Source organism: Limanda limanda, chromosome 4 (genome assembly GCF_963576545.1).
Source record: "Limanda limanda chromosome 4, fLimLim1.1, whole genome shotgun sequence".
NCBI classification, from domain to species: Eukaryota; Metazoa; Chordata; class Actinopteri; order Pleuronectiformes; family Pleuronectidae; genus Limanda; species Limanda limanda.
In genome coordinates, this window is record NC_083639.1 from 12,888,657 (window position 1) to 12,913,877 (window position 25,221).

General features: G+C 42.7%; 1 protein-coding gene across 1 annotated transcript in view; it reads right to left on the bottom strand.

Annotated features, from left to right (window-relative positions):
• Positions 1-25,221, bottom strand: part of kif21b (kinesin family member 21B) — a 56,552-nt gene that overhangs the window by 24,977 nt on the left and 6,354 nt on the right. Inside the window, exons 2-13 of the mRNA XM_061070601.1 lie at positions 7,690-7,912; positions 7,110-7,292; positions 6,103-6,252; positions 4,443-4,577; positions 4,108-4,287; positions 3,800-3,915; positions 3,251-3,446; positions 2,040-2,229; positions 1,808-1,871; positions 1,434-1,664; positions 527-641; positions 175-292 (exon numbers count right to left, since the gene is read on the bottom strand). Of these exons, the coding sequence (XP_060926584.1) occupies positions 175-292; positions 527-641; positions 1,434-1,664; positions 1,808-1,871; positions 2,040-2,229; positions 3,251-3,446; positions 3,800-3,915; positions 4,108-4,287; positions 4,443-4,577; positions 6,103-6,252; positions 7,110-7,292; positions 7,690-7,912 (1,901 nt within the window). The remainder of the gene's footprint in view (positions 1-174; positions 293-526; positions 642-1,433; positions 1,665-1,807; positions 1,872-2,039; positions 2,230-3,250; positions 3,447-3,799; positions 3,916-4,107; positions 4,288-4,442; positions 4,578-6,102; positions 6,253-7,109; positions 7,293-7,689; positions 7,913-25,221) is intronic.

Sequence of the window (25,221 nt, forward strand, 5' to 3'; positions counted from 1 at the left end):
GTGTATTTGTATATTAGTCTCGTTCTTACTGGCATCATGTCTCATGTGTCTTTTGAAAGGTTCAAAAGGTCTTGTGACAGAGACGCAAACAAATGAGGACAGCTGTCAGAAAACAGAACAGAAATGGGAAAGAGGTCAGGTCCCTGTGTGTTGTAGCAGCTGACAGATTCTCACCTTTCTCATCCGAGTCCGAGTCTGAATCCACCAGGCTCTCGTCGCTGTCAAACTCGTCCTCCTCCTCCCTGCCCTCCTCCTCCTCCTCCCCCTCATCTTCATCACAGCCGCTCTCCTCCTGCAGCGGAGACATGATGTCCTGCACAGACACACACAAAAAAACTGAAGTTAGACTTGAATCTGATCGCTTTGGGTTTTAAATGTTTTAAAAATGTAAGGAGCAGAAAGTACAGACATTTGTGTTAAAATATACGGAGTTAAAGTAAAAAGTTGTCAGAGAAATAAATACTAGAGTTAAGTTAAGGTACCTGAAAAATCAAATAAAGTAACTTAACTTCCCCCCTCGACTTACCTCAGCGTAATTGTCGTCTGAATCGAACTCTCCATTCTGTCCATTGAGCCCGTTCTCACCATTCTCATGAGCGTGGAGCTTCACTCGTTTCTTCAGACCTTTCTCCAGCTCCGGACTGCAGGACGGAGAAAAGCATGTTGTTCAGATTAAAGCTGGTGGTGGAAGAAATGCACAAAACCTCACCACAGTAGGTTAAAGTGGTATATATATATATATATATTCCAATATTCCAAATGTTTTTTTGTCCATTACTCTGCAGACACACTCTATCTCCTCTGAGAGCGATGTCACACACTCCTACCATCCACCATTAGGGTTTTGGGAGTACTGCCAAGGGCTTGCGGTAACAACAAAGTCCTCCTCAGCTCATATAAACTAATCTCGCCGTCTTAGCTTTTTTAAGCTTTATTATCAACTTCATTCTCTCTTTCTCTCCCTCTTTTAAAACCGTGCTGCTTATCACCAATCCCATCGTTGACTTCCTGTCTCTATCCCATTAAACTTCAATTAGCCTATTAGGCTGCATGCTCTCCTCTCTCATGACCCACTGGCCGACTGAATTAGACCTTTTTGTGTCTGAGCCAGTGTTCGTACTCAGCACTGACCGCTTCCCAGTTCTGTTCAGACGCTTGCCGTCCCAAAGCCCTAATCGACTTGTGATGTGCCTCTTAAGCTCGAAGAGAAACTCAGCGAGGAGCAAAGAGAATAGAGGCAGGAAACAGTAATGTGCTCATTGTGGTCCAGCAGCTTTTAAAGCATGCACTAGTTCATTGATAAAGACTCAGAGGGGGTGTATAAGAAATATAGTTACAGAAAGCACTAAGGTTTGGAGATATAATGACGACAGACCTTGTTGGAATGTGCACATGTGATTGTGGAAACATTGCCTGTGTACACCTCTCCTCACCTCGTCCTCCTCTGCCTTCGCTCCTTCTTCTTCAGCCTCTCGATGTCCACCTTGGCTCGGCGCAACACGTCCGACAACTCGGCCTCCATGGACATGGAGGCGGGGGAGGACCCGGGGGGGTGGCCCGGGGCGGGGCTGAGAGTGGAGGAAGGGAACGTGGAGCGGGAGGAGAGCCGGGTCGTCTGCCGTCGCAACGACTCATTCATGGCCTCGCTCTCGAGAAGCTTGGTTCTGACAGAGGAAAAAAACAAACATTAGAAACATGCCGTGAATGAAAGATTACTTCAACATAAAAGAATATCATCCATTCAGCCAAAACATTTGTTAAGTAGATTGACCCAGTTTCAGACTGAGGTTTGATTTTGAGTTCTTACCTCAGTTCCTCAACTTCTCGAATGTACTTCTGGATCAAAGCCCCGATCTCCTCATTGCCGTCACCTGGAGGTCAAGGGTAAAAGGAGGCTCAGGTCACAGGAAGCGCTCAGTAAGATAAGATTGTAAAGCCAATACTAATTGGTTTATTGGTGGAAAAGATGGCAACTTAAGAGAAAGAGTTTGTCTGTAGCGTTTATACATGGAAATGAATCACACGTGTCTCTCACGTACCTGACTTGTTCAGCATGGCGCTGACCTCGTTGGTCAGCATGTGTGTCACTCGGGTATTGAGGTGGTCTATGGTCTCCTGCATGGCTTTCACCCTGAGGCGCAGTGTGTCGTTTTCTCTCTGCAGCATGGCGTTCTCCTGATACAGGTCGCTGAACCCCTCTGAACCCTCCTCGCACGCCACACGCTTCCCCTGCATCGAGAAGTCGGCATGAGTAACATCGACACAAACATGCATGGAAATCATTTGGGGACCAAAAGTCAGACCTGAAAAATAAAGTGATTATAAATCCACGCTCGTATATCCACTTGATGTGGCAGTCCTACCAAACACAACACTATTGTTAGAACTGAGCTAGACAGTGTGTGCATTGTTGTGTCCTGAGTGATAATCCTGTTGTGTAAATCTGGAAACACAAAGTAATTTACTGCGGTCACAGCTCGCAGACATCATTACCTCCACCAGCCCAACACGCCATTACTTCCCGCCGTCACGTTACATCCCTTATTACCACATCGAGGTCAGCCCGACGTCCGTCCTCACAGTCATACTGTACATTCACTTCCTTCTAGTAACCGTAGTAACCCTTTTAACCGCACAGTAAACTGAGAATCCAGCTAAACGACTGATCATTTCTTGGAAACTTCTCAGAACTTGTTAAATCGTCACATTATTTTCTTGTGTCATGCACCTCTGTGTGTTTTTACTGTATAATGGTGCAAATAAGTTGATGAGCACATTCATTTCATTAAGCTGAAGGATCAAATTGATTCTTTTATTTCATGCTAAAGAGCTGAGGTTGCACCAATAAATCTCCTTCCTGCACTCCAGTAAAATACATAAATGGATGTGTGTTCCAGTAAAGATCTTTGATCTGATATAAGCTGCTGCAGCTGCATGCACGACCATTGCTTTCCCTTTAATACCATCTCCTCTAACTTCAATTTGTAATGCCTTTTTTTCTGCTTGTGCTCTGTTACTATTCTGAGTCTCATCCATCTTTCATCCCTCTCTTACAGTCTCATTGCATCAGTTACACTGACAGACATGTGATCGCTCCTGTCTAAAAGCTTCCACTTTTCTTTCTCTCCCTCAACCCCACCTTCCCTCTTCCTCTTGTTTCATCCGCTCTTATCTTTTTCTCCTTGTCCTTATTTTTTCAAATATTTATTGCTTCTCCCAATCCCATCGACCTCTCACTACTGTCTCTCACCGCCTTGTACTCCATCAGCTCCAACTGCAGTCTGGCGATCTCAGCACGCAGGGCGTTGATCTGCTGGCTGGTCTTGTCTTGGTTCACCACCACCTTGTTCTTGATGTTTCGGGCACGGTTGGCGTACTTCAGTGTGTTCAGCGTTTCCATGAAGTCCCGGTCCGACGGACTGACGCACGCTATCATCACTGTTCGACTGGAGAGGAAGGAGAGATGGAGCTTGTTTGGTAACTGTTCATTCAGTTCAAGGAAAATAAGTTTTTTTCCCATGAGCGAAGGGGACATATTTAATTTAATTGTGTGTGTGTGTGTGTGTGTGTGTGTGTGTGTGTGTGTGTGTGTGTGTGTGTGTGTGTGTGTGTGTGTGTGTGTGTGTGTGTGTGTGAGTGTGTGTGTGAGTGTGTGTCTGTGTCTGTGTGTGTGTGGTTGTGTGTGTGTGTGTGTGTTTGTGTGTGTGTGTCTGTGTGTGTGTGTGTGTGTGTGTGTGTGTGTGTGTGTGTGTGTGTGTGTGTCTGTGTGTGTGTCTGTGTGTATGTATTGCGTGTATACCTGTTGCCTCCCAATGAATCCTGCAGCAGGCGACTGAGTTTGGAGTCCCTGTAGGGGACGTGACCTCCCTTCTTGGTCTGATCTCCCAAAGCACTGATGACATTTCCAAGGGCCAGCTATGACACACGCACAAAAACACACACGAAAACACAACCCACATATTCAGGACTTGATCACAAACTGTCCTGCATGCAAGTAGCGTGTTTAAATGCAACTGAGTGTGAGCACATAGAATAACTGATGAGCATGTTTTCTTATTTATGGACACAAACAAATACACACACACTGATTACATATGTTTGTCTCACCAGTCCACAGTTAATGGAGATTCCCTCACGGGCTCTCTCTCCTGTGGCTCCCGTACGTTTGAGCCTCTCAGAACCAGCCAGGTCCACAAAGTGAAACTTGGCCATCAGTGTTTCGAACTCCGGCTGAGCGATGGGGCTGGAGTCCACGCCGTTAACCTCTCCGTTCTCTGCTTCTCCATTCTGTTAGCGGCGGGTCGGGAAAAAAAATGCAATTATTTCATCACCTTGAATGATTGAGTGTCTATGATGCTAAAAACTTTTCTTTTTTTTTGTTACACTGACAGATATATATACATATTTCTTTATCACTCCTCCAACCCAAACCTCTTTCTTACCATTTGCGGCTCCTTGCAGACCCTCATCTGACAGAGGTGGATGGTGAAGATGGCATGGGAGCGGGAGCTCGTGGCGTTCATCTGGGTGCTGGCTGTGGTGCGGGACAGGGCGCCGAGCTTCAGACACTGCAGCAGCTGCAGCAAACACAAACGCAATGTGGAGGACGTTCAGTCAGGACTTTTTACATTTGTATTGAAGGGGAAAGAAGAAATTGCTTCACCAACCGTGATCATTTGCTGATATCTGAGAAAAACTGGTCACCAGTGTCAGCGTATTTAAAAAGGCAATTATCTCACTTCTAAATGACTTCAGACTGTCTGCTGCATACTGCAACATTGCTTGTTCAAAAAGCTGCCAACAGTAAGAGAGTATTTTTTCTATCTACAATTTCTCTTTTCCTTTTGGCCCCCATGTCTCTCCCTTGTGATTCCATCGCCTCTACAATCAGCCTGATTTGACATTATCTCTCTTCTCTCCCATAAGAGTGTCCATATGTCTCCACTTGTCTCTCAGCTGTCTTATTATTGGAAACATGATGCAGGAGGCTCAATGTAGCTGAGAGAAAAATGGCACAACCTGCTTTGCCCCTCTCCATATTTCTTCTTCTCTGCTTCCATTAAATTATTTTATCGCATCCTTCTTTCAACTCTTTCAGACACTTTGATAAGAAACTTCACAAACACCATACAGTCGTCTCTTCTGAGCAACCGCTTTGGCCGTAAGGCTCGTGATCACCACCTGTCTCCTCTGTTGAACTCTTCTCGACACATCTCTCCTGGCAGATATTCCTCCTGCCCTCTTGACCCTGTCACACACTCCCTCCTCCACTCTGTCAGTTTCCCTTCTAGACAACCATTACTCATCCATGATACATGGCAGCATGTGAACGAGCTTGTCCAGAAGGCCGAACTTCATACATCTGATGTCAAAAAACAAACTAGCCTCATGGGTTCAACCAGTCAGCCTTAAAAACGTATCATAGCCAAGTCTCTGTTAATATCATCAGCCACTCTGAGCCGACCACATGGTTCTTGCTGGACTTGTATAAGATGATGGAATTCTCCAATGCTTCACCAAGCTCTCTCATCTGCATCTTCACAGTTATTTGCGATTAATTACCACTCACTCTTACACCATCACTTTAATTCTGAAATAAAACAAAACTCCCATTGTTCTAAAATATTAACAAACAAACTCAAACAAATCTATTGAGAAGAACTGAAGGTGTTTATACAGGGCTTGTGAAGGTTTTAACAAGTTAATTTCAGACCTTTTCAAGACCATAATGCATGAAATTTAAGTAATGTCAAGTATGACAGATATGAAGGAATATAAGAGAACCTTTAATTATTTGCAATATGTCTCCTGATATCTACGTCATTGAGAGAAGTAAATTAATATTAACAAAATGCAGAACTACTTTTTGAGTTTTTAAAAGCCTTAAATATATCATAGCTGTGCATTGGGGGAAATAAAAAAATATTTGAATGCGCATTGACATTTATGAGTTTTCTTTATTGTTTATTTTATGATCATTTTAGCCCAAGAGCTGTAACAGAACTGTGATGTATGAATGTAATGTAAATGTATGTGAAGTATGGACCGCATAGAAAGACATTACAAAAAAAATTACGCAGACAGATTCACGCATGCACCCACCTCCTCCTCTGAGTGAACCAGTCTGGATGTGACTCCCGTGGTGTAGATGCTGCCGCTGCTGTCCTCGTGGATCTTGATGTTGGACTTCCTGTTTCGACTTTCTGCATCTCTGGTTCCGTCAAATAAGTCCAGGATTTCTTCATTGTACAACTACAAAAAACAAGAGTCACAGACACATTTTAATGAACATAAAAACTTTCAATTACTTTTTAGAGAGCTAATTACAACTTTTGAGCAGATTCCTCTGTTGGTTTCTCAGAGCGATGAGTCTTATTGACGCACAGCTCCGCCCTCTCAGAGGTCAGTAAATGACCTCTCAAAAACCAATGAGTGCAAGAGCAGCAGAGGTCAGAAGAAAACTCAGCTGTTCCCACCTACTGCCAACCCCCCACCCCCACAACCCCCTCGTTCACACGCACCCATCTGTTTACCATCAACACAGATAACCTTATGACCCGAGAGCCAGCAAAAACACTACTAACTGGGACCAGACTAGAAAGAAACAAAGTCAGAGTGAAAATGGTCTATTTCGATTAAAAGTGTTTCCATACGGTGATTACTAAAGTAAACACATCTTACACACACCCACAATACAACCCTTACACTTCCCTGACCGAAACCTCTGCAGGAAATCATTGCTTGTCGTATAATCTCGTTGCCCCTACGCAACCATCCCTCCTTCCCTCCCTCCCTCGCTCTTATCCATCCTCTGCCCCACAGTGATGAGGAATAATGTCAGAGGTAATGGCAAACATTAATCAGGTCCAACAAAGCACAAGCAGACATTCCTGCCCATCTGTCATCGGCTTGTCACTTCCTGTTTGTGGAAAAGGGGGGGCGATCCCCTCTTCTCCCCTTTTTGCCGCATCTGGTTAGAGTTGATGTGGACCAATATCCAACCCAGCACGCACGCACAGGCAGACGCACTTTTGCAAGCAGCAACATCAATACTGCGGTGTATGCACTAACAATGTGGTTGTACATGTGTGCCTGGGTGTGTCGCCCACCTCTAGGAACTGGGCGCTGACTTTAAACTCGGGGGGCTGGGTGCCGGCCTCCTGGGAGCGCTCCCTCCTGTTCTGGATCCCCTCAAACAGCTGGTGAACAGCACGCGAGATGATGCCCTTGTCCTCTGGACCCAGGTTCACGTCGAAGCCCGTCCCCATGGTGTACGTCTTCCCCGAACCCGTCTGAAACACATTTCATCAACAACAATGAGATCTAATTTGATCCTCCTAACACTGTGCACCTTGCAACTAATCTGTTTTTAAATGCATGTAGTGGCAGTGGGATGTTGGTTGTATGATTGTGACTGAATCGTGTGTCACCACCCAGTACATACACTGGAATATAGCATTTTAGAATGTGCTTTATTTTGCTTCATGTATTTGTACTTTGCAAGAATCAATTCTGGAGTCAAGAAAACACACATTGTTGTTTGGGAAATCTGGATTAAATGTCCACTGGGCCAATTTGACTGTGTGTAAAAGGTTTGATTATGTTTGTTACTTGTCAAATGGGGAATTATACACTTTATTAAACTCTAAATTATAAACCACAAAAAGAATGAAACTCGCATCCTCATACCTGACCATAGGCAAACACGGTGGCGTTGTAGCCCTCGAAGCAGCCCTCGATGAGCCTGTGCACACAGTCCTGGTAGATCTGGTGCTGCTCCGACTCGATGTCAAACACAAAGTCATAAGTGAAGGCCTTGTCCTTTCCCAGAAGGACTTGCGGTTCTCCAGGTGTGACCATTGTGCACACGTGGCAGCCCTCGATCTTCTCCTTGGCCATCTGAGGACGAATCCTGGAGGGAGACAACAGGAGAAAAGAGACAGTCAGGCGAGGGATGAAAGGATGAAGGATCATAAATTAAAACAATAAAACGAGTGTGGTCACACCTCAGCAGACGGGGCACTGACTGTGACTGTCTGCAGTATTTTAATGATTCAATGCACTGTGAAGATCGAACATGACGATTTGATCTAAAGACACCTTATAAAAGAGTTCATGGAAAGACGTCCACACCTCAACCAAGACTATGAAATAATAAATATACTTTATAAATATGACCTTAAAAACTCAACTGGTTTGCCATTCTGCAGAATTGTTATGAAACCAAGCTGACTACAGGTTTTGAGTGTTTTATCCTGAACTACATGTATTCCCAGTTGGACAGTTTGAAAAAAAAAGAATAATGCAACAGAAAGAAATGTTTTGTTTTCTTCACTCCACAAATTAATCTTAATAGTCAAGACCCTACACAGAAAACAGAAAACAACTCAATTCCCTCCGATGTATAGATTCAGAGATAGAGGGGGCATGCAGCAGACTTCTGTCTCCACCACTAAATTTTCACATTTCCTGTATAATCAACTCGGAAATTAGTCGTTAAGAGCATCCCTAGTCAATATATTGGTCCAGCGACAGTAAAATGAAATTTAATTTCCTAACAGTGGTGGAGGAAGGTGGAGCACAGTCACACAAAACTGCAGTGTGAGACACACAAGGCAGACAAGACATTCACACAACTTCGTAGGGTGGATTTATAATGGAAATCTGTAACTATGAGGAGGAACATGCCCCAGGACAGAGCGCTTACATCAACAACAGCTCAGTTGTTGATCTACACAGTTGGAGAGCGTGTTGAAAATTATCATCGAGACATAAGATGGGGAAGTTCAGAGAAAATCCAGTGCAAGTGACGGGTTCACTGATGAAGATAAGACCCACTTAGGCTCATAAGTCATTATCACAGCTGCTGCTAATCCTGCTGCACGGGACTTTTGGTTCTGCTGGGCTTTCCATCTTGACAGGTACTTCACTGCAGCTAATTGCTTTTAACCTGACAACGCAGCTCTACAATAATCCCTGATTAGATGAGAGCAAAGGAGATGCAGCCACTGTGTAACATCTGCGAACTCACTGACAGAATGAGGGCTGAGTATTTTTTAATTTAGCTTCATTTTGACTTGTTTTGCCACAGGCGGGCGGGACGGACAGCTGATTCATGGACAGGTTTTTTTACATGCTTGTGCCGCACTGCTGGTTAATTATCAGAAAACTGTTGGTCTAGTGTTGCGCTCACATAACAAAAAGTACATAAAACAAATCTGTTGCACCGCCCAGTGTCAATCTTGGGCTTTCAGAGCTACAATGTGGACACGGTGGAGAGGTAATCACTTTAAGCTGCGCAAAAAGCTCTGAGACAGCACTATTGGAGCCCTGGGTCTTCCTCTCCACATGTTTAACTCCCCCCTGCCTCATGGTTCAATCTTCAGGGGATGCAAATCAACTCCCCCGCACACTGAGACCAAACAGAGACACTCCCTTTGGGATGCCAGAACAAAGACACACACACACACACAAACTGTATAAAGCCATACAGAGCAACAAGAAGTCCCCAGCAACCACACACAGCTGCTGAAGGGACAGTGGGCGATCACATGGCTCACATCCCCGACTCATTTTGAATACATCCGAGTGTATCTTCAGCTCTCACATGGCTCCTCACTCAAGTGTGCATTGAGAGCCACACCCACCACAAACACCCACGGTAATCCCTTCGCCACACGCCGTTACGCTGCAGGAGGAACACACAACAGAGCTGACAACAGCCATGTTTCTTACCCATCGTTCGGGTCTCGAAGGGTTTGTCCAGGAGGGAATTAAATACAGGAGATAGTCTGATTCAGCAGCTGCAGCAGCAGCACTAACCCACATCACCTGGTGACAGATGATGTGCAGACAGACGCGTCTCTTTTATCACTGGATGTGACCTTGACACTGAGGTTAATGAAGCTAAAACCACATGCAACATATGAGCGCTGTTTAGGACTATTATTAACAATGATGTGGCATAGGAGGAGTGGGTTGGCTCAGCACAATGGACTGTGTGTGTGTGTGTGTGTGTGTGTGTGTGTGTGTGTGTGTGTGTGTGTGTGTGTGTGTGTGTGTGTGTGTGCGTGCGTGTGTGCGTGTGTGCGTGTGTTTGTGCTGCAGCTGTGTCGTAAAAGGGTCGGGGGTCGTTCTCTCCCTTTCTATCTGTTTACATTCAATATAAATCTGTCTTTTGCACAATATTTATAGGTCAGAGGCACCAGGTGTAAGAGAGCAGAGAGTGAACGACAGAGAGACAAAGAGAGAAAGAGAGAAGGGGGGAAAGAAAGAAAGAAAGAAAGAGAGAAAGAAGGAAAGAAAGAAAGAAAGAAAGAAAGAAAGAAAGAAAGAAAGAAAGAAAGAAAGAAAGAAAGAAAGAAAGAAAGAAAGAAAGAAAGAAAGAAAGAAAGAAAGAAAGAAAGAAAGAAATGGGTCAAATATACAGCAGACTGGGAGTTTATATAATATTATCACATCCTTGTGTTCAGACTTTGAGGCTTTGAGACGCCCCCATTTTGCAATCATCAATCTTCCCCCATTAAGATAATTAACTTTTCATCATTACTCACAGTGAGAATAGAAAACCGAAGCAATACTTTGTGAATCTCGTCTTGGCTCCTGCAGAGAGAGCACCACTAACTGCTGCACTGGGCGGCCACGTCTCTGCTGGCAGGATTTACCTCTGCTGTCCAGTCTCTGACAGCGTGCACACACTTCATTGCCAATTCATGAAATCAGGCAGCAACGTGGTTTACATTATATTACATTTCTGATGAATCCCACAGAAAGTACAAGGTCGGGTTGACAGCTTCGGTTCGGCTGCAAGCGGTTATCTTCGGTTCGTTATCTAGAACGTGGGAGCAGTAACTCACTTGTCTTTTTTCTGTAAGAAGCATTTTGTGTGAATGCAGACCCCCACACGTCCAATCTACATAATAACATATTTCAAGGGCTGATTTGCTAATCGCAAAAAATGACTGATTCATTTTGAGTTTGATTATTAATGATATGATTTGTTTAACAACATAAAAGACGACACGCACCCAGTACACCATCTATTTAAGATTCTTGAGTAAACACCGATAGACTGAAAAACATCTTCTTCCAAAAATCTGGTGAACTCTTCAACAACTTCAGACAAGACTGTACACTGTGCAATATTATCACATGTTTCATGCCTCTTAAATACAATCAGCATTATTCATATTATTTTTCTCAATATCTTTGCATCCTCATTACCTTGACTTGTGTTTACTTATATTGAACTATATGCTTTACATGTATTTTATCATATTGTTGCATGTTCTTTATATTTGTAGATTTGTATTATTTTTTTTAAGTCACCTTAGGATCCTCAAAGCGGTGACGGCAACGGTTATCTCCGCCAAGCAGGTTGTGTTTTCCTCGTTTCATCTGTTTGTTTGTTATTTAGCAGGATTACATAAATCGTACGAAACTGATTTCCATGACATTTTGTGGAGGGGGGGGACACGACCCAAGGAAGAACCTTTGAAATGTTGGTGCAGATCCAGACAAATTCAGAATGTTTTCCTCTCTTTAACATGGCGAGAGGTATGTGCTCTCCAAGTGCCCTTCTAGTTCACTATTATCTGACATCTTTCATGTAATTAATGGGTCAAAACAGTAATTAAATAATAACAATAATGAGAATATGTATTAGCTGCAGCCCAACATATAAGCCAATCAAACATCTCCTTTCAGATTGAAGGCTCGCCACTCTTCCTTGCAGTGTTTCCCGCCAATGTCACAAAGAAGGAGGAAAAAGACGGGCAAACGTTTGACAATCTCCGCATCAGATAAGAAGAGACAAGATGCCTGAGACACAAACAGAAGGAAGACACGACGACAACAATGACAGCCCATCAGTGATCAACAGGCACAAGAAATGGAGCAGTTATAAATAATCAATAAAACACACAAACAGACACACACAGTCACACTGCAGCTCAGCTGGATGAATATTTAAGCCAGCTGCGCCAACAAAAGCTCAGATCTATAAAATTGATCGAAGCAGCAAACACACACACAAAGATCTCATACCACACACACACAGACGCACACACACACACACACACACACACATACAAATGACACACATTTAACAGCTATAAATAGCCCATAACACCATGATTAAATGCCTGAATGCGACTGGGGCACAGAGACAAACACAGAAGCAGGTTGTGGATCCCTGATGCGTCAAATTAAAGCGTTGCATCACTTCTCGTCTTTACACACTAATGGGAAAGTGGTTTAAATTCCCCAGTGACTAAACAAAAGTCTTTCATAGTCTTAACACACACACAGTCTTTATACATAGGTAATTAGCGACCATGTTTTCTTCACTCGTTCCACCCACCCCAGTTCAGTCAGAAACACACACACACAGTCATTAAGAAAGCCTCATTAACACACAGGCTCTGAGGAGGATTCACTTATTACAATAATCAACAAACCCAATGTTGCTAATTAGGGCAAGATCCAGAAAAAAACTAAGAAGCAAACACACACACACACAAACATAATCCGGATCAAACCCTAATGGCAGCAAAAGTCATTGATGCGTGACTTGAGAGTGAATCAATCCACAACATGAGCAGAAGCTAGGATTGAATACTGTCCTCAAAAATCTGTCTGATATTTACAACATTTCTCATCACATTCCTTTTATTGACATCATAAAAGGATTAATATTTCATAAAAGTCATCGGCCAGGAAGTCTGTGAGGACACTGATCAGTGCTGAAGGATGGAAGATGCATTAGGAAAACCATGTTTACACAGTAATTAGTAGTACACAAATAATTTACAGGGAGGCAGAGGATTTGGATTGATTTTGTGTTTTTAGCAGAGGTGACCAAAGGTTTCCATCCCCCGACCCCCAGAATAAAGGTGCCAGAGACACTTATTATCCCTGGAGGTTGTTGAAGCATACAAAGCATATTGATTGGCAAAAAAAATTATAATCTCCTATTCACATGCCAAAGTGTTTCCTGTGGTGCTGTAAATTGAGCTACTGCAACTGATCCTGTCTATAAACTGTGAAGGGTCACATGGGGACAAAGAAAATGTTAAGTCTGATGACATTGGTTATATTTTCTTTTCAATTTTGACAACAAATTAAATTTGTTACAATTATGGCGCAAATACCCTATTTGAATTGTTTTAAATTGAATTTGATGTCTGGAAAACATCTCGTTAGACTGACGGACACTGACGTAGGTGCATTGTCCTGAAGGTCACATACATATGTATGTGTGAGGCAGATGAATACCATCAAGTGATATTTACAACATTTCTCATCACATTCCTGTCATTGAAATCATAAAAGGATTAATATTTCATAAAAGTCATAGGCTAGGAAGTCTGGTATGTTTTCTGAAAAGAAAAAAAAATACTTTGCTAACTGCTAGGGAAAAAGAAATATGGTTGAAGTGTACTGAGAAAAAGTAAACTATTAAGTCATAAAATGTATAACTAAGATGTAATTTTAAGAAACAAAAAACCCTTCCTTTCCACAAAATAATTGAAAAGACCTAGTTTGATGTTGAGTAGCGTGGGATCATGGGAGTTGTTGTCTTCTTCACAGCCATTGCTGATGAAATCTTCAACTCAAGGGGCAAAGCATGTTCAGGGATGAGGTCACGTATTTAAGTTTTATACACGTTGCAAAGCAAACAGCAATGAATATTCATGATCCCTTAAGATTGACCAATATAAACAGTGGGAGGCAAAAACAGCTGACTGGCTGACAGTGTGTCTTTCCTTCATCATACACTGTTTGTCATGGAAGAGACAGACGAAGCTTTGTGTAAAGCAGCTGTGATGCGATTAAAAGGCCACCTAAACGAAACATCATTGCCTTGAATAAAATAGGATTTTGGGGTTTGATCACTGGTGGAAACATTATTATATCTTCAAGAGAAATATCTTGCATCGTTGCAAGAGAATGTCATAAAACTTAATAAAGAAACAAGTCATGAGAGAGCTGTCCTTGTGTGTAACAGCTCTTCCTTTTACTGTAAAAAGTATTGCGTTCTTCTCTCTTTCCAATAAACACACACACACACACACACACACACAAGCACACACACACACACACTCTCACACACACACACACACACACACACACACACACACACACACACACACACTGAGCTCTTAGTTTCCAGTGTTTTCCCTCAGCTGGCACACTTTCAGGAGGGTCCGGTTTCCTTGGGAACTGCACACGCTGCTCAGAGATTCCTAATGTTCAGTGACTGCATGTGTATCAGCATATGTTTGTATTTACAAGAGTAGAACGGTTTCCCTGTCATGGTATGCAGATGGAAAATTACAAATGCTAACAGCCGTCATTATACAGTAATCTTCACCTGAAACTAAACTGTTGACCCGCTGTCCAATCACAGCCCGGGAAATAGCCTGGACCAAATGCCAAGTCTGTTACTCGCAAATAAAATCAGGCCACTGTGATCACTGCCAATGTGTGTGTGTGTGTGTGCATGAATCTGTGTGTGTGTGATTTTGTGTGTGTATGAATCTGTGTCTTCGTGTGTGTGTGTGTGTGTGTGTGTGTGTGTGTGTGTGTGTGTGTGTGTGTGTGTGTGTGTGTGTTCATGCTCAATCAACCTTCAAAGACAAGGCTGGTGAGAGCCAAAGAGCTCAATTCCTTAATGTAAACACTTGAGTAGAGACACAGCTTACGCTCACACACACACACACACACACACACAAACACACACATACACACGCACGAAGAGACAGAGTTAATCATATTCTCCTGAGCTGCGAGTGTCTCAGAGCTCTGTTGTGTCTCCTCTGGCCCTGGGCCAGTGGATAAGCCGGCCTCCTCCTCCATGTTTCCTTTAACTCTGTCCGTTTATCAGCCGACAATATCTACTCCCATCGCAAACAAGGGCGATCTCCCACTTTCCATGTTATTTATCTGTTTAGCTTCACCGGTACTGTGCAGGAAAACATCCTCATGCTGCTCTTTTGTGCTCCTGTCCTCGTCCTCACACCACTGCCTGTTTGCAGCGGCCCTCCCCCAGTTCGCTGCCAGTTAAAACTCACCATCAGGACAAAAGCTTGTGACAGAAGCAGTGGAGGGGCCTGTTCCATTTCCCTTTTCTACTGATAACACTATAGAGTCTAATCGCCAATGTGGACTTTTCCTCGCTGCCACACTTCCCCTTCACCTGGCTGTCTGTCTTTGGGTCCATCAATCAAATTTTGCCTTCATAATGGAAATACACAATTTATATATGTTAGTGTGAGCGGGTGTGTGTGTGTGTGTGTTCATTAACAACTGTTTTAAATGCAAACACACAGTCAAACCCTCCTGTCATCACACAGCACAACCAATAACAAGTCAACAGCCAGCCAGCCGTCCAGGAGAGGTTGCGCTGACAGATAGAAAATAAAAGCTCTACAGGTGACTAACAGAGCTGTGAGGACACTGATCAGTGCTGAAGGATGGAAGATGCAATAGGAAACCATGTTTACACAGGAGGCAGAGGATTTGGATTGATTTTGTGTTTTTAGCAGAGGTGCCCAAGGTTTCCATCCCCCGACCCCCAGAATAAAGGTGCCAGAGACACTTATTATCCCTGGAGGTTGTTGAAGCATACAAAGCATATTGATTGGCAAAAAAAATTATAATCTACTATTCACATGCCACAGTGTTTCCTGTGGTGCTGTAAATTGAGCTACTGCAACTGATCCTGTTTATAAACTGTGAAGGGTCACATGGGGACAAAGAAAATGTAAAGTCTGATGACATTGGTTATATTTTCTTTTCAATTGTGACAACAAATTAAATTTGTTACAATTATGGTGAAAATACCCTATTTGAATTGTTTTAAATTGAATTTGATGTCTGGAAAACATCTCGTCCGACTGACGGACACTGACGTAGGTGCATTGTCCTGAAGGTCACATACATATGTATGTGTGAGGCAGATGAATACCATCAAGTGAGTCTGCATATTAAAGACTCCAATCAGATGCAGCGAAGATGGCAGTATCAACATGGTTTTTCAGCATTGAAGCTGCACTTTTAGTTTTTTACATTAGCATTTGATGAAAAGGCCAACTTAAAATGTGATGATGATAAATGATCATACTGATCTTCATGTGTACCGATGACGTAGACTGTAGATAAATATGGACGACGTGAAAGTGAGGCCAAATCATCTAGGACATTTTTCTTCATTTTTCTACAACGGGGAGAAGCTGATAGGCGTCATCCATCTTTACACACAGTCTATGCTTGGCATTCATTGGCACTGCTTAGGCGTGTTGCAAAGATATTGTCCCACTCATCAGTAACCACTCAGCAGACAGATGAATGTAAAACCTGTGATCACATCCTCTTTCCTACTCGCTGCCTCTCTCACACACCTCATTTCCTTTGTTGTGAGTGTTGGTTTAAATGAGGGGCTCATTCAGTGGCCAGTCTCCTCATCACTAAACCTGCAGCGTCCATCAACAACTCATCATTAGTGCAAAACAAATGAGACAGGAAGGATGGAAGGCAAGAAAAAGCTATGTGCTTTACATTCATCATTAATGGATGAATGGCTGTCAGCCAAATGCTTTTATCCCACTTCTATTATTGGAGAGCGGTTTGTGTGTCCGGCTACTTCTCCAAAAGAGGATTTGCATTTGGATCACCTTCAAATGTTTCTTATCATTTCATGCTGAATACATACTCTGCCGTTTTGCTTATTGGATTCATACGTTATACTTCAGTGAAGATGGAGAATCATTTTATGTGAAATGCTTCTCAGGCTACATACACATAGATATTGTAGTTCTGAAGAAAAAGGCCCTCCATGATGTACACCCAGAAGTATTTTGGAATACTGACTAATGTGTGAATTTGAACACATAATTATAAAGAACCTGTATATAGAACCTGAACTACTTGCAGCAAAATATCTAAGTCAATTTGCATCCCAGTTGCTGAATGGATTGGAAGCATTTCTGATTAAATCAACCCTCATTTGCGAATTGAAAACAACCGGCTCTGCATCGACAAACTGCGTCAAGATGAATGACTGTTCTTTCAAGAATGACTTTTCTCCCTTTTTTTCTGCCAAGAAATCCGACTTCTCTCTCTGTTGCCAACTTCCTCTGCTGAAATGTAGAAACAAAAGCTGTTTGGCACTTCTCAGTGCGTGTCATATGGTCTGACCACCCTACTTCAGGAGACGGTCAAGGGCCTAAAAAAAGCCCTGTTCAATGTTATCAGTGAGATTAAGTCTCTGAAGCAGGAGAATGGGTTCTCAAGGAGCAAGTCCACCTCCCAGAAGATGGACAGAACCAATGGAAGGAGGAGATAAAAAAACAAAGACGAGCTCCTCAGCAAAATATAGGAGAAAAGCTGCGCTCATTCCAATGTGCATGTCGACTTACTGGCTCTGCTCTCGCTGAAAGAGAGCAGAGAGGAAAAGTGGAGGGCCAGGTGTGAAGCCCTGTCGAGCGGCATGCAGCAGGAGCAGACTCCTACACAAGACACTACATGACTATGTTCAGCTCTGACAGGAGCTGAAACACAAGGAGGAGCAACCAAGAAAAAGCGCGCTCACACTGGGGCACACATTGAAAAGCTGGCTCTCCGCACAGTAAAAGACCAGAAGCACCAGGAGCTGGCCAAGACTGTGCAAACCTGCAGCTGCTGCAGAGAGAGAAAGACAGGTCCATCAGAGAGATGGATGAAAAAGGAGGATGAACTGAGGAAAAGCAAGACCAATAGCCAGATCTTCCTCCACAAAGACACCACTAAAGTCTAAAAAAGAAACTGAGAGCAGAGATGTTGATCTTTGAAAAACTTCTTTCAAAAGTCATGTAAAAAGAACATCAATCGGACAATGATGTAAACCTTGAATGCCAAGAGGAGGACAGAGACCCATGCAGCTGCAGCCATTACTACTGTAAAAAAGTCCTGTTGATTGAAAACAATAATCGCCACAAGAAATAGCGACTGTATATTTCCAAAAAAGAAGCTGAGGAAATGTGCTGTTCCCTCATTAAAAAGGTATTAAAGTCATCTACAATGAGTTTTCTAAAGAACATTAACCGAGCTAATAGGTGTTGCCCTGTAATTCCAAGCCTGTCAGTGCATGTCCGTGGTTTCCAGCTGCTTCTCCCAACTGCTCCGGGATGCATTCACATGATCGACTCCCAGGGTGTTGTCTGCACAAACACACACCACAGCTTCGACTTCTCGTAAACCCGAACAGCCCTTTTCCATAACATTATGCTCAAACATTTACAGCATTTTTATCTTTCTTGGATCATCAACCCTTGTTCTCTAGCACAGACAGACAAAAGACCATGAAAAAACAGTGGAGTGACTCAATCACAGCAGGTCCATGATTATCATAATTTTTATGATAAATTAAATTAATAATACAAATAAATACAAACTGAGTGTGATGAGTATCATGTTTACAACCTGATAAACACCGAACACAAGCCACACCTGAGAGTCGCTTAATTCAATCCCAGTCGTGTAGCGTTATTCACTGAGCAGAGCTGCTGCCTTTCCCTTTCAGACAGAGATTAACTTAGTGCAGTCAGCCCGACAGAGATTACATAAACAGGAGCACAGTGTCTCCATCTGGTTCGGTTCCCTTTGCTTGTACCAAAACTCTGATTAGTGCTTCGTCATTGTCGGAGTAAAGATTAGGATTAACCCAACTGACATAGCTATGTGCCGTGTGTGTGTGACTCACAACCAACTGTTATATCCAGCATTTCCAGGTATTAGAATATGTGTTTGTCCTCACTGTGTCCTCATGGGTAGGGAGACATTCAGAGCAGTATGATGATTGGATCGTGTCCGTGAAATTATTTTGGGCACACATTGACAAAAAAGTCCAACTGAACTAAACATATGTGTGTGTGTGTGTGAAATAAAAGAAATAAAAGCCATTTTCCTGCATTTTGTCTCAGAAAAAATCTACAGTATCATCACATTTATTAATAGAATGTTTTTTAAATCTACATTTATAGGTCGAATATGGCTCATAACACCATAGTGTTTCAAACTGTCATGGACCTTGTAGAGCCAGAGTCAATTGTGTGGGTCCTCTCTACGTCGAGACATTTATATACTGTATATATGAAAAAGTTAACACCCTCTTATCAAAGGTTGTCAGCCCCCCCACCGCCAGAGACCAATCATGAGTAGAAATCTGAAAAGTTTTTCAAATCTGTGCTGAAACTAAACTCCTAAACCACCACATCTTCAACCATTCAGGCATGCCTTAGCCCCGCCTCCCAGTATTGCATTCTGAAAGGCTGTTTTTATTTTTTTTCAAAGAGAGACACTTCAGCCAAAACTTAAGGGTAAATGTACACTTTAAAGGTCTCCATCTAGTTCAGTCAGATCAGCATCAACAGTTATGGTTCATTTGTTTTCAAATGCGTTATACCATTGGGAAAACATGTGATAGCAGCCTTTGTCAGACTGATGCAAAACTTCTGAATAGCTGCTGAGATGGAGCTGATTATTGCTCTTTGAACCAGTTATTTGCTTGTTCAAGAGTCAAGCAAACAGAAAGGCAGAGGGAGCAAGGGGAAAAAAGGAAAAAGAAAAGAAGAACAAGAGAGGGGAGATAATATGGCAGGTTACGTAGATTGTCGCATGCTTGACACAAAAAGCCCTGAGAACTCAGGAAATTGAACTGAATGGAACTCAGGCCTATTTTGGGTAATGACTCCTGGGCGTATCAGTTACTCTGGGATGAAATGAAAGAGGCCCCGAGGTACAGCAGAGAGGATGGAGGGGTGACGGAACGCTGACTGCTAAGGTCATAACTGGAAGACACGCTATTTAATAAAAAGAGTGTTAGGAGCTGGGCGGAAAGACCAAATTCAATTCATGGCAATCCATTGAACAGTTCAAACAAATAGGACTTCATCCTCTTTGATCCAAGCTTAATCAGACTATATCCAATAGCTGTTGAGATATTTCAAATCTCATAACAAGGATGAATCCCATGTCTTGCACAATGTCAACTGGGATTGGCTCAAGGATGGATGGATATTTGAGTTTAGACCAAACTGGTGGACCACAACAAGCACTGACAAGCCCACTTCAATTTATGAAGTATATATTTCAAAAAATTTGAAACATCATTCATATTTGGATCAGTCAGTTTACAGTAGTTGTATGATGAGAGAGAAATTATCTTAAAGCTTTAAAACATGTCCGTCAAAAGGTTACTGTAATCCCAACCTCCTCCATGACACACGAGCATGGTGCAATTGAAAGCCACCATTTTTGATTATTGAGCAGTACAGTAGTCTTTTCTGTCCTGCCGCCCATTTAATCAGTGCTCCCATTGATTTCCTGGATAGCTGTCTGGACCGATACCGCACATAAAACCGCCAACTGTCTCGCTCTCCCTCTGATTGATCTTCTTGTCTCTCTGACTCTCCATCCGTCATCGCCCCATCCATCACAATCCAACCTAAGACACCTTCCCCATCATGCATATGCTCTTACAGTAATCAGTTAATTATCTGTGCATGACGGATTGCAACAACAGGCACAGGGCGATCTCCACCAAATCTGTCTCACGCGTCGCTCTCCACTCCTCCACATGTGATCCACATCACAGCACTCAAAGAGTCAAAAGGTCATATTCTGGTGAAAGCTCTCCAAAGGCAGGGATTGGCAATGGGCACCTGACTGTACCTAGTTCCAGCTTCATGTTATCTATTAATTAAAATAATCTGGCCTCAAATAGGAGTGAATGAGGGGTAAGACATCACATACAGCTGCTTTAACCTTGGCTGTGGGGACTTAAGGCGACAGAATAAAACACTAGATTAAACTAAAGCAGCTGGCCGATGAAGATGAGCGGCTCAGGTTGGGGCACTGGAGGAGAAGGCTCTAATATTGTCCAATTGGAGCAACTGAAGCAGTTAAGCATAGAGTAAAAGTCTAGGAGATACGACAGTGTTGAATATGTAGATAAAAAGCGAGGAGGAGGCATTTTAAGAAAACATTCATAAGCATGTGTGAGGAATTGGGGCAGTGGCGAGAAGAGGCCCGTGCGTGGACAGCTGGCTTGCCCAGGTGGTGGCAGTCCGACTCGGAGCAGAGGCCTTCTGCCGCTCCTATTGGACGTCTGGTCTGTCACACTGAGAGACACATGCTGGTTCTCCCAGAGTGCAGTGAGCGGATCATCCTCATTTGCATTTGTATGCTAAAGCTCAAACAATTAGTAGATGAATCTATTGTTTTATCAAAGTCAAAATAATCGCAAGCCGCTTTGAGCAGAAGATTATCCTGCTACTGTGTGAGGAGTCACGGCTTTTCATTGATAAACTCAATATAGTTGATAATTTCACATCCATTCAGCAGCCATTCTGGAGCGTTAGATCATATACCATCTCCAGACAATTATATATAAATCAAGTCAACATTAATGCTAACATATTTTTCCATTAGTTGAATGTGTTGGCTAGAAAAAAAATTGTAAAGCCAGTCAGTTTAAAGTAAACTAAACTATGATTTCAAGTATGAATTCAATATTCTTATTCATCACATAAAACTGCCAACCTACAATATTTGTAGATTCCGTGATTTCAAATGTGAGAATTCCTTGTAACTATTATAAGGAAAATAGTAGGAATTTGAAACTGTAATATTGGACTCCGATAAGATGATAATTTAAGTAATTTGTGATACTGTATATTACTGATCATAATAACTAAATTAAGGAATTCATCTTTAATGACAGTAAATGTCAGTGGCAACTCTTCTATTGTTTTAACCTACAGTCATGAAAACTGATGAAAGCAGTAGGTTTTCATCAACTACCCAAACCTGTAGACTATTTTGCGGAGTGCCTTTGCAGTTTCACTGAGGTACTCAAACTTGAGCAGAGAGCAAACATCAAACTCTGCATCAAACTTATGTTGATGGTCATCACTGGTGATGAGAGTTGGGTCTACGGCTGCAAACCAGAAACCAAACAGCGGTCTTACAGGGAGCATGTCACCCTGGCAGGAGATGGGAGAGGTGGTTTGCTGCACCAATTTAGTGCTTCCAAGGGAATGGCATGTTTTTTCTTGTAAAGGCACAATCTCTGAAATTGATTGAACCTCGGAGCCAACAAAAAAACATTTTACAGATCATACTCTCTGATTTCTGTTGGCAAGCATTTTTTATGTCATTTTCTATTGTTTAAATGGCACCACACCCAAATATACAATTCAAACAAGCCACCGTTGGTAGCCATCATATTAACCCTACCCATCAAATGAACCTCACAGTGTGGCGACCCTGCAGCCGGGGGCGCTGCTGCCTATCGGTAACTGCAAGGGAGAGCAGGGCTCACACACACTGTGCTCATTGGTTTGACTGGTTTGTGTTGAGATGCAGTGTTGCACGCTGGGGCCCGAATGAGCAAAACTGGTTCATCGATGTTAACACGAGCGATTTCTTAACTGAGTCGGACTTCAAGGGCAGAAGTCGCCCTACTTGTCTGGATGGAGCTGGGTCGTCTGTAGAAGAGATGAAGTCACTGGGCTGTAATCTCTCACCTTGTCCATCAGGAACTTATTTTCAAACAACAGACACGACTTACATCCTGAGTTTAAGACATGTCTAAAAACTGTGTCCTCATTGCTTTGTCTATTGTCCTGGTAGTTAACAGATACCAGTGTCCCATGACAGAAAAACCAGTGCATCAGAGACAAAACACTAGGTGAAACCTTTGGGAGACTTTAATCTCATTTTATGCTGATTCGATGAGTTAAAATGGGACAGAGCTGCATTGAAAGCCGAGGCGGCTCCACATGAAAAATTAGTTGTTAAAGACGCCATCATAGAATGCATCTCTTTGCTCTGCCCTCAGGCCTGTACCACAGACAAAACACTCCTCATGCTCAAAGATCTTGATGTACAAGGTCAGCAATTTACAGATGTGATGCTATTATATTTGTAAATAATACTAAAAGAGGAACTACACACTTATTCCAATAACCAGTGGCATTTCTTGAGTATTGATCAGTAAACTGTGTCACTCAGTGAGACAGTTTAACTTCTCACACTGTCAAAGACAACCAACGCTCACTCATCCCAACGTGAGCATCTCTCATTGTTGCACATCAGTCCGCATCATTGGAGCCGATTCTGGGTCAATCCCCACCCTCCTTCCTCATCATCCACCCCCTCCTCTTCTCATCTCCCCTCCCCGTCTCCCCCCCTGCCCCACGTCTGCTCTGTCTGCTGCTCCGTGGGGGGAGGTGGAGGCACATAAAAGAATCAAATTAGCTTCCTTTCCTACATTTTCAGGACAGACCGCCTGGTCAAGGTCAAAGAGGTGTCGGCCAATTTTTGCTAGATTCCAATTTATTTCAACAGTCCACGAGGACGAGCACTAAGCATTTACATATTACTTGTTGTTTTGATGGACACTCGATGCTTTTAGCCAAAGTACTTCTTTTAGAACAGGCTGCCGTGTGAATACCTATCATCTGGATAGTGTCCGGGACACATTTGAATAGCTGCCCAGGATGTCACAAATTGATTTGGTGTCACTAAGTCACGGCGGCATCTCGGGGAAACTCAGAGTGGAGTTCATTAAAGTAGCAAGGTCAAACAATCAGCTCGTCCGCTACAAAGAGCCCAAGCATGTGGTTGTGTTCATGTTTAGCTTTGAACTACCCAGAGTTTAGCACCCTAACAAGAAAAGCACACGTGATATATGACCTGTGGGCCAGTGACATGACAATATGAGGCTGGTTGGCATGTGATAGACCACATGTGTTCTTTTTTAAAGTTACTGACTTTCTTGCCACTGATTTTTCAGAAAACTTTAAAAGGGAACCAACAACAGCCTCACATAACCATAAAAAGAGTACTGGGAATCAGAAGGTTTTATTTTCGGAAATATAAAAGCCAAAAATCGAACACACACACACACACACACCGGCTAAAATAAATGGCTGTGTTCACCTCTTCCTCTCCCGCACAGTGCACAATATTCACTGCTGAGCTGTAGACTGCTGTCATTACTGTGCTCGTCTGTCTGCCTCCCTAGGGGGGCTGGCTAGCACTACCACCAGCCCAGCCTCCCTCCCTGTCAGACAGCATTTAGCATGAGTGCTAATGTAGCCAGACATCATGTCTGCCTATCTGTAAGTGTGTGAACTCAGCCAGGGGATGACAGGTACATGCACACACGTGTGTTTATCTTTTTATGTCAATACACATGTGTGGGATGTTAGGTGATGTAGCAGAAATGGGTTGTAACATGAATGGAAGATTATTAGTATAATGAAGAAAATGGTGATCGACACAAGATAATGAACGATAGCAAAATGTGTTTAGTGATCATTTCCTACAAGGTTGATTTAAGTAGTAACACTTGGAAACTCAGTCATTTTCTCAAGATTCACATTCTAAAGATGTAGTGTTGTAGCCTTGGTTTCACTCACTAGTATTTCCAGGGGCCAGTTCTTACATAGTGCTGATAAAAGACTTGGTAATGCATGGTTGATGTGAGTTAACACTATTCCTGCCTGAAATGGAACACGTGGTCACAATGTGTGTGATCGTGTGCACGACATACGCTGTAGTCAGGTGGTGAAGTTGTGAGAATGCCCCTGTTGCAACAGCAGCATGGATGCTCATATTAACATTTCTGTTCATCTAGAAGCCATAAGGCTGTCAGTTTGACAAGTTAGAAATAACAACACAGGACATTACCAGGCTGACAGAGGGCAAAGACGTTGGTGATATTATTATTGTCAAATTATGAAAAGAAGAAATTACAATTAAAGCCCAATATATTAGTTTACCGGCAATACTGATGAGGTCATTAGTTTTGCAGGTGTTTGGTATTAAAGTATTAGCAACTGAAATTGTACAGGAAATTGTGAAGTAGATGAATTAAAATCAGTTTTATTTGGTGCCGACTTCAGCAGTTTTAAAGCCTCGTCTGCTGTCGACTCTATTCTTTCAGAGACAACAACACAAAACAAACTCAGACACAATCCAGCAGTAGCTAAGCTACTTAACACTGGAGGTGATTATTGGCCAGCTGGTTTTACACACACACACATGCACACACACACACAGGGTAATTAAAAAGAGCAGGAGGAAGCTCAGTACTTGAACTTCACGCTGCTCTTCCTGAAACAGGCAGGACAGGTTATATTTCTAGTTTAGTGATTAAAAAAGCAGAAGATA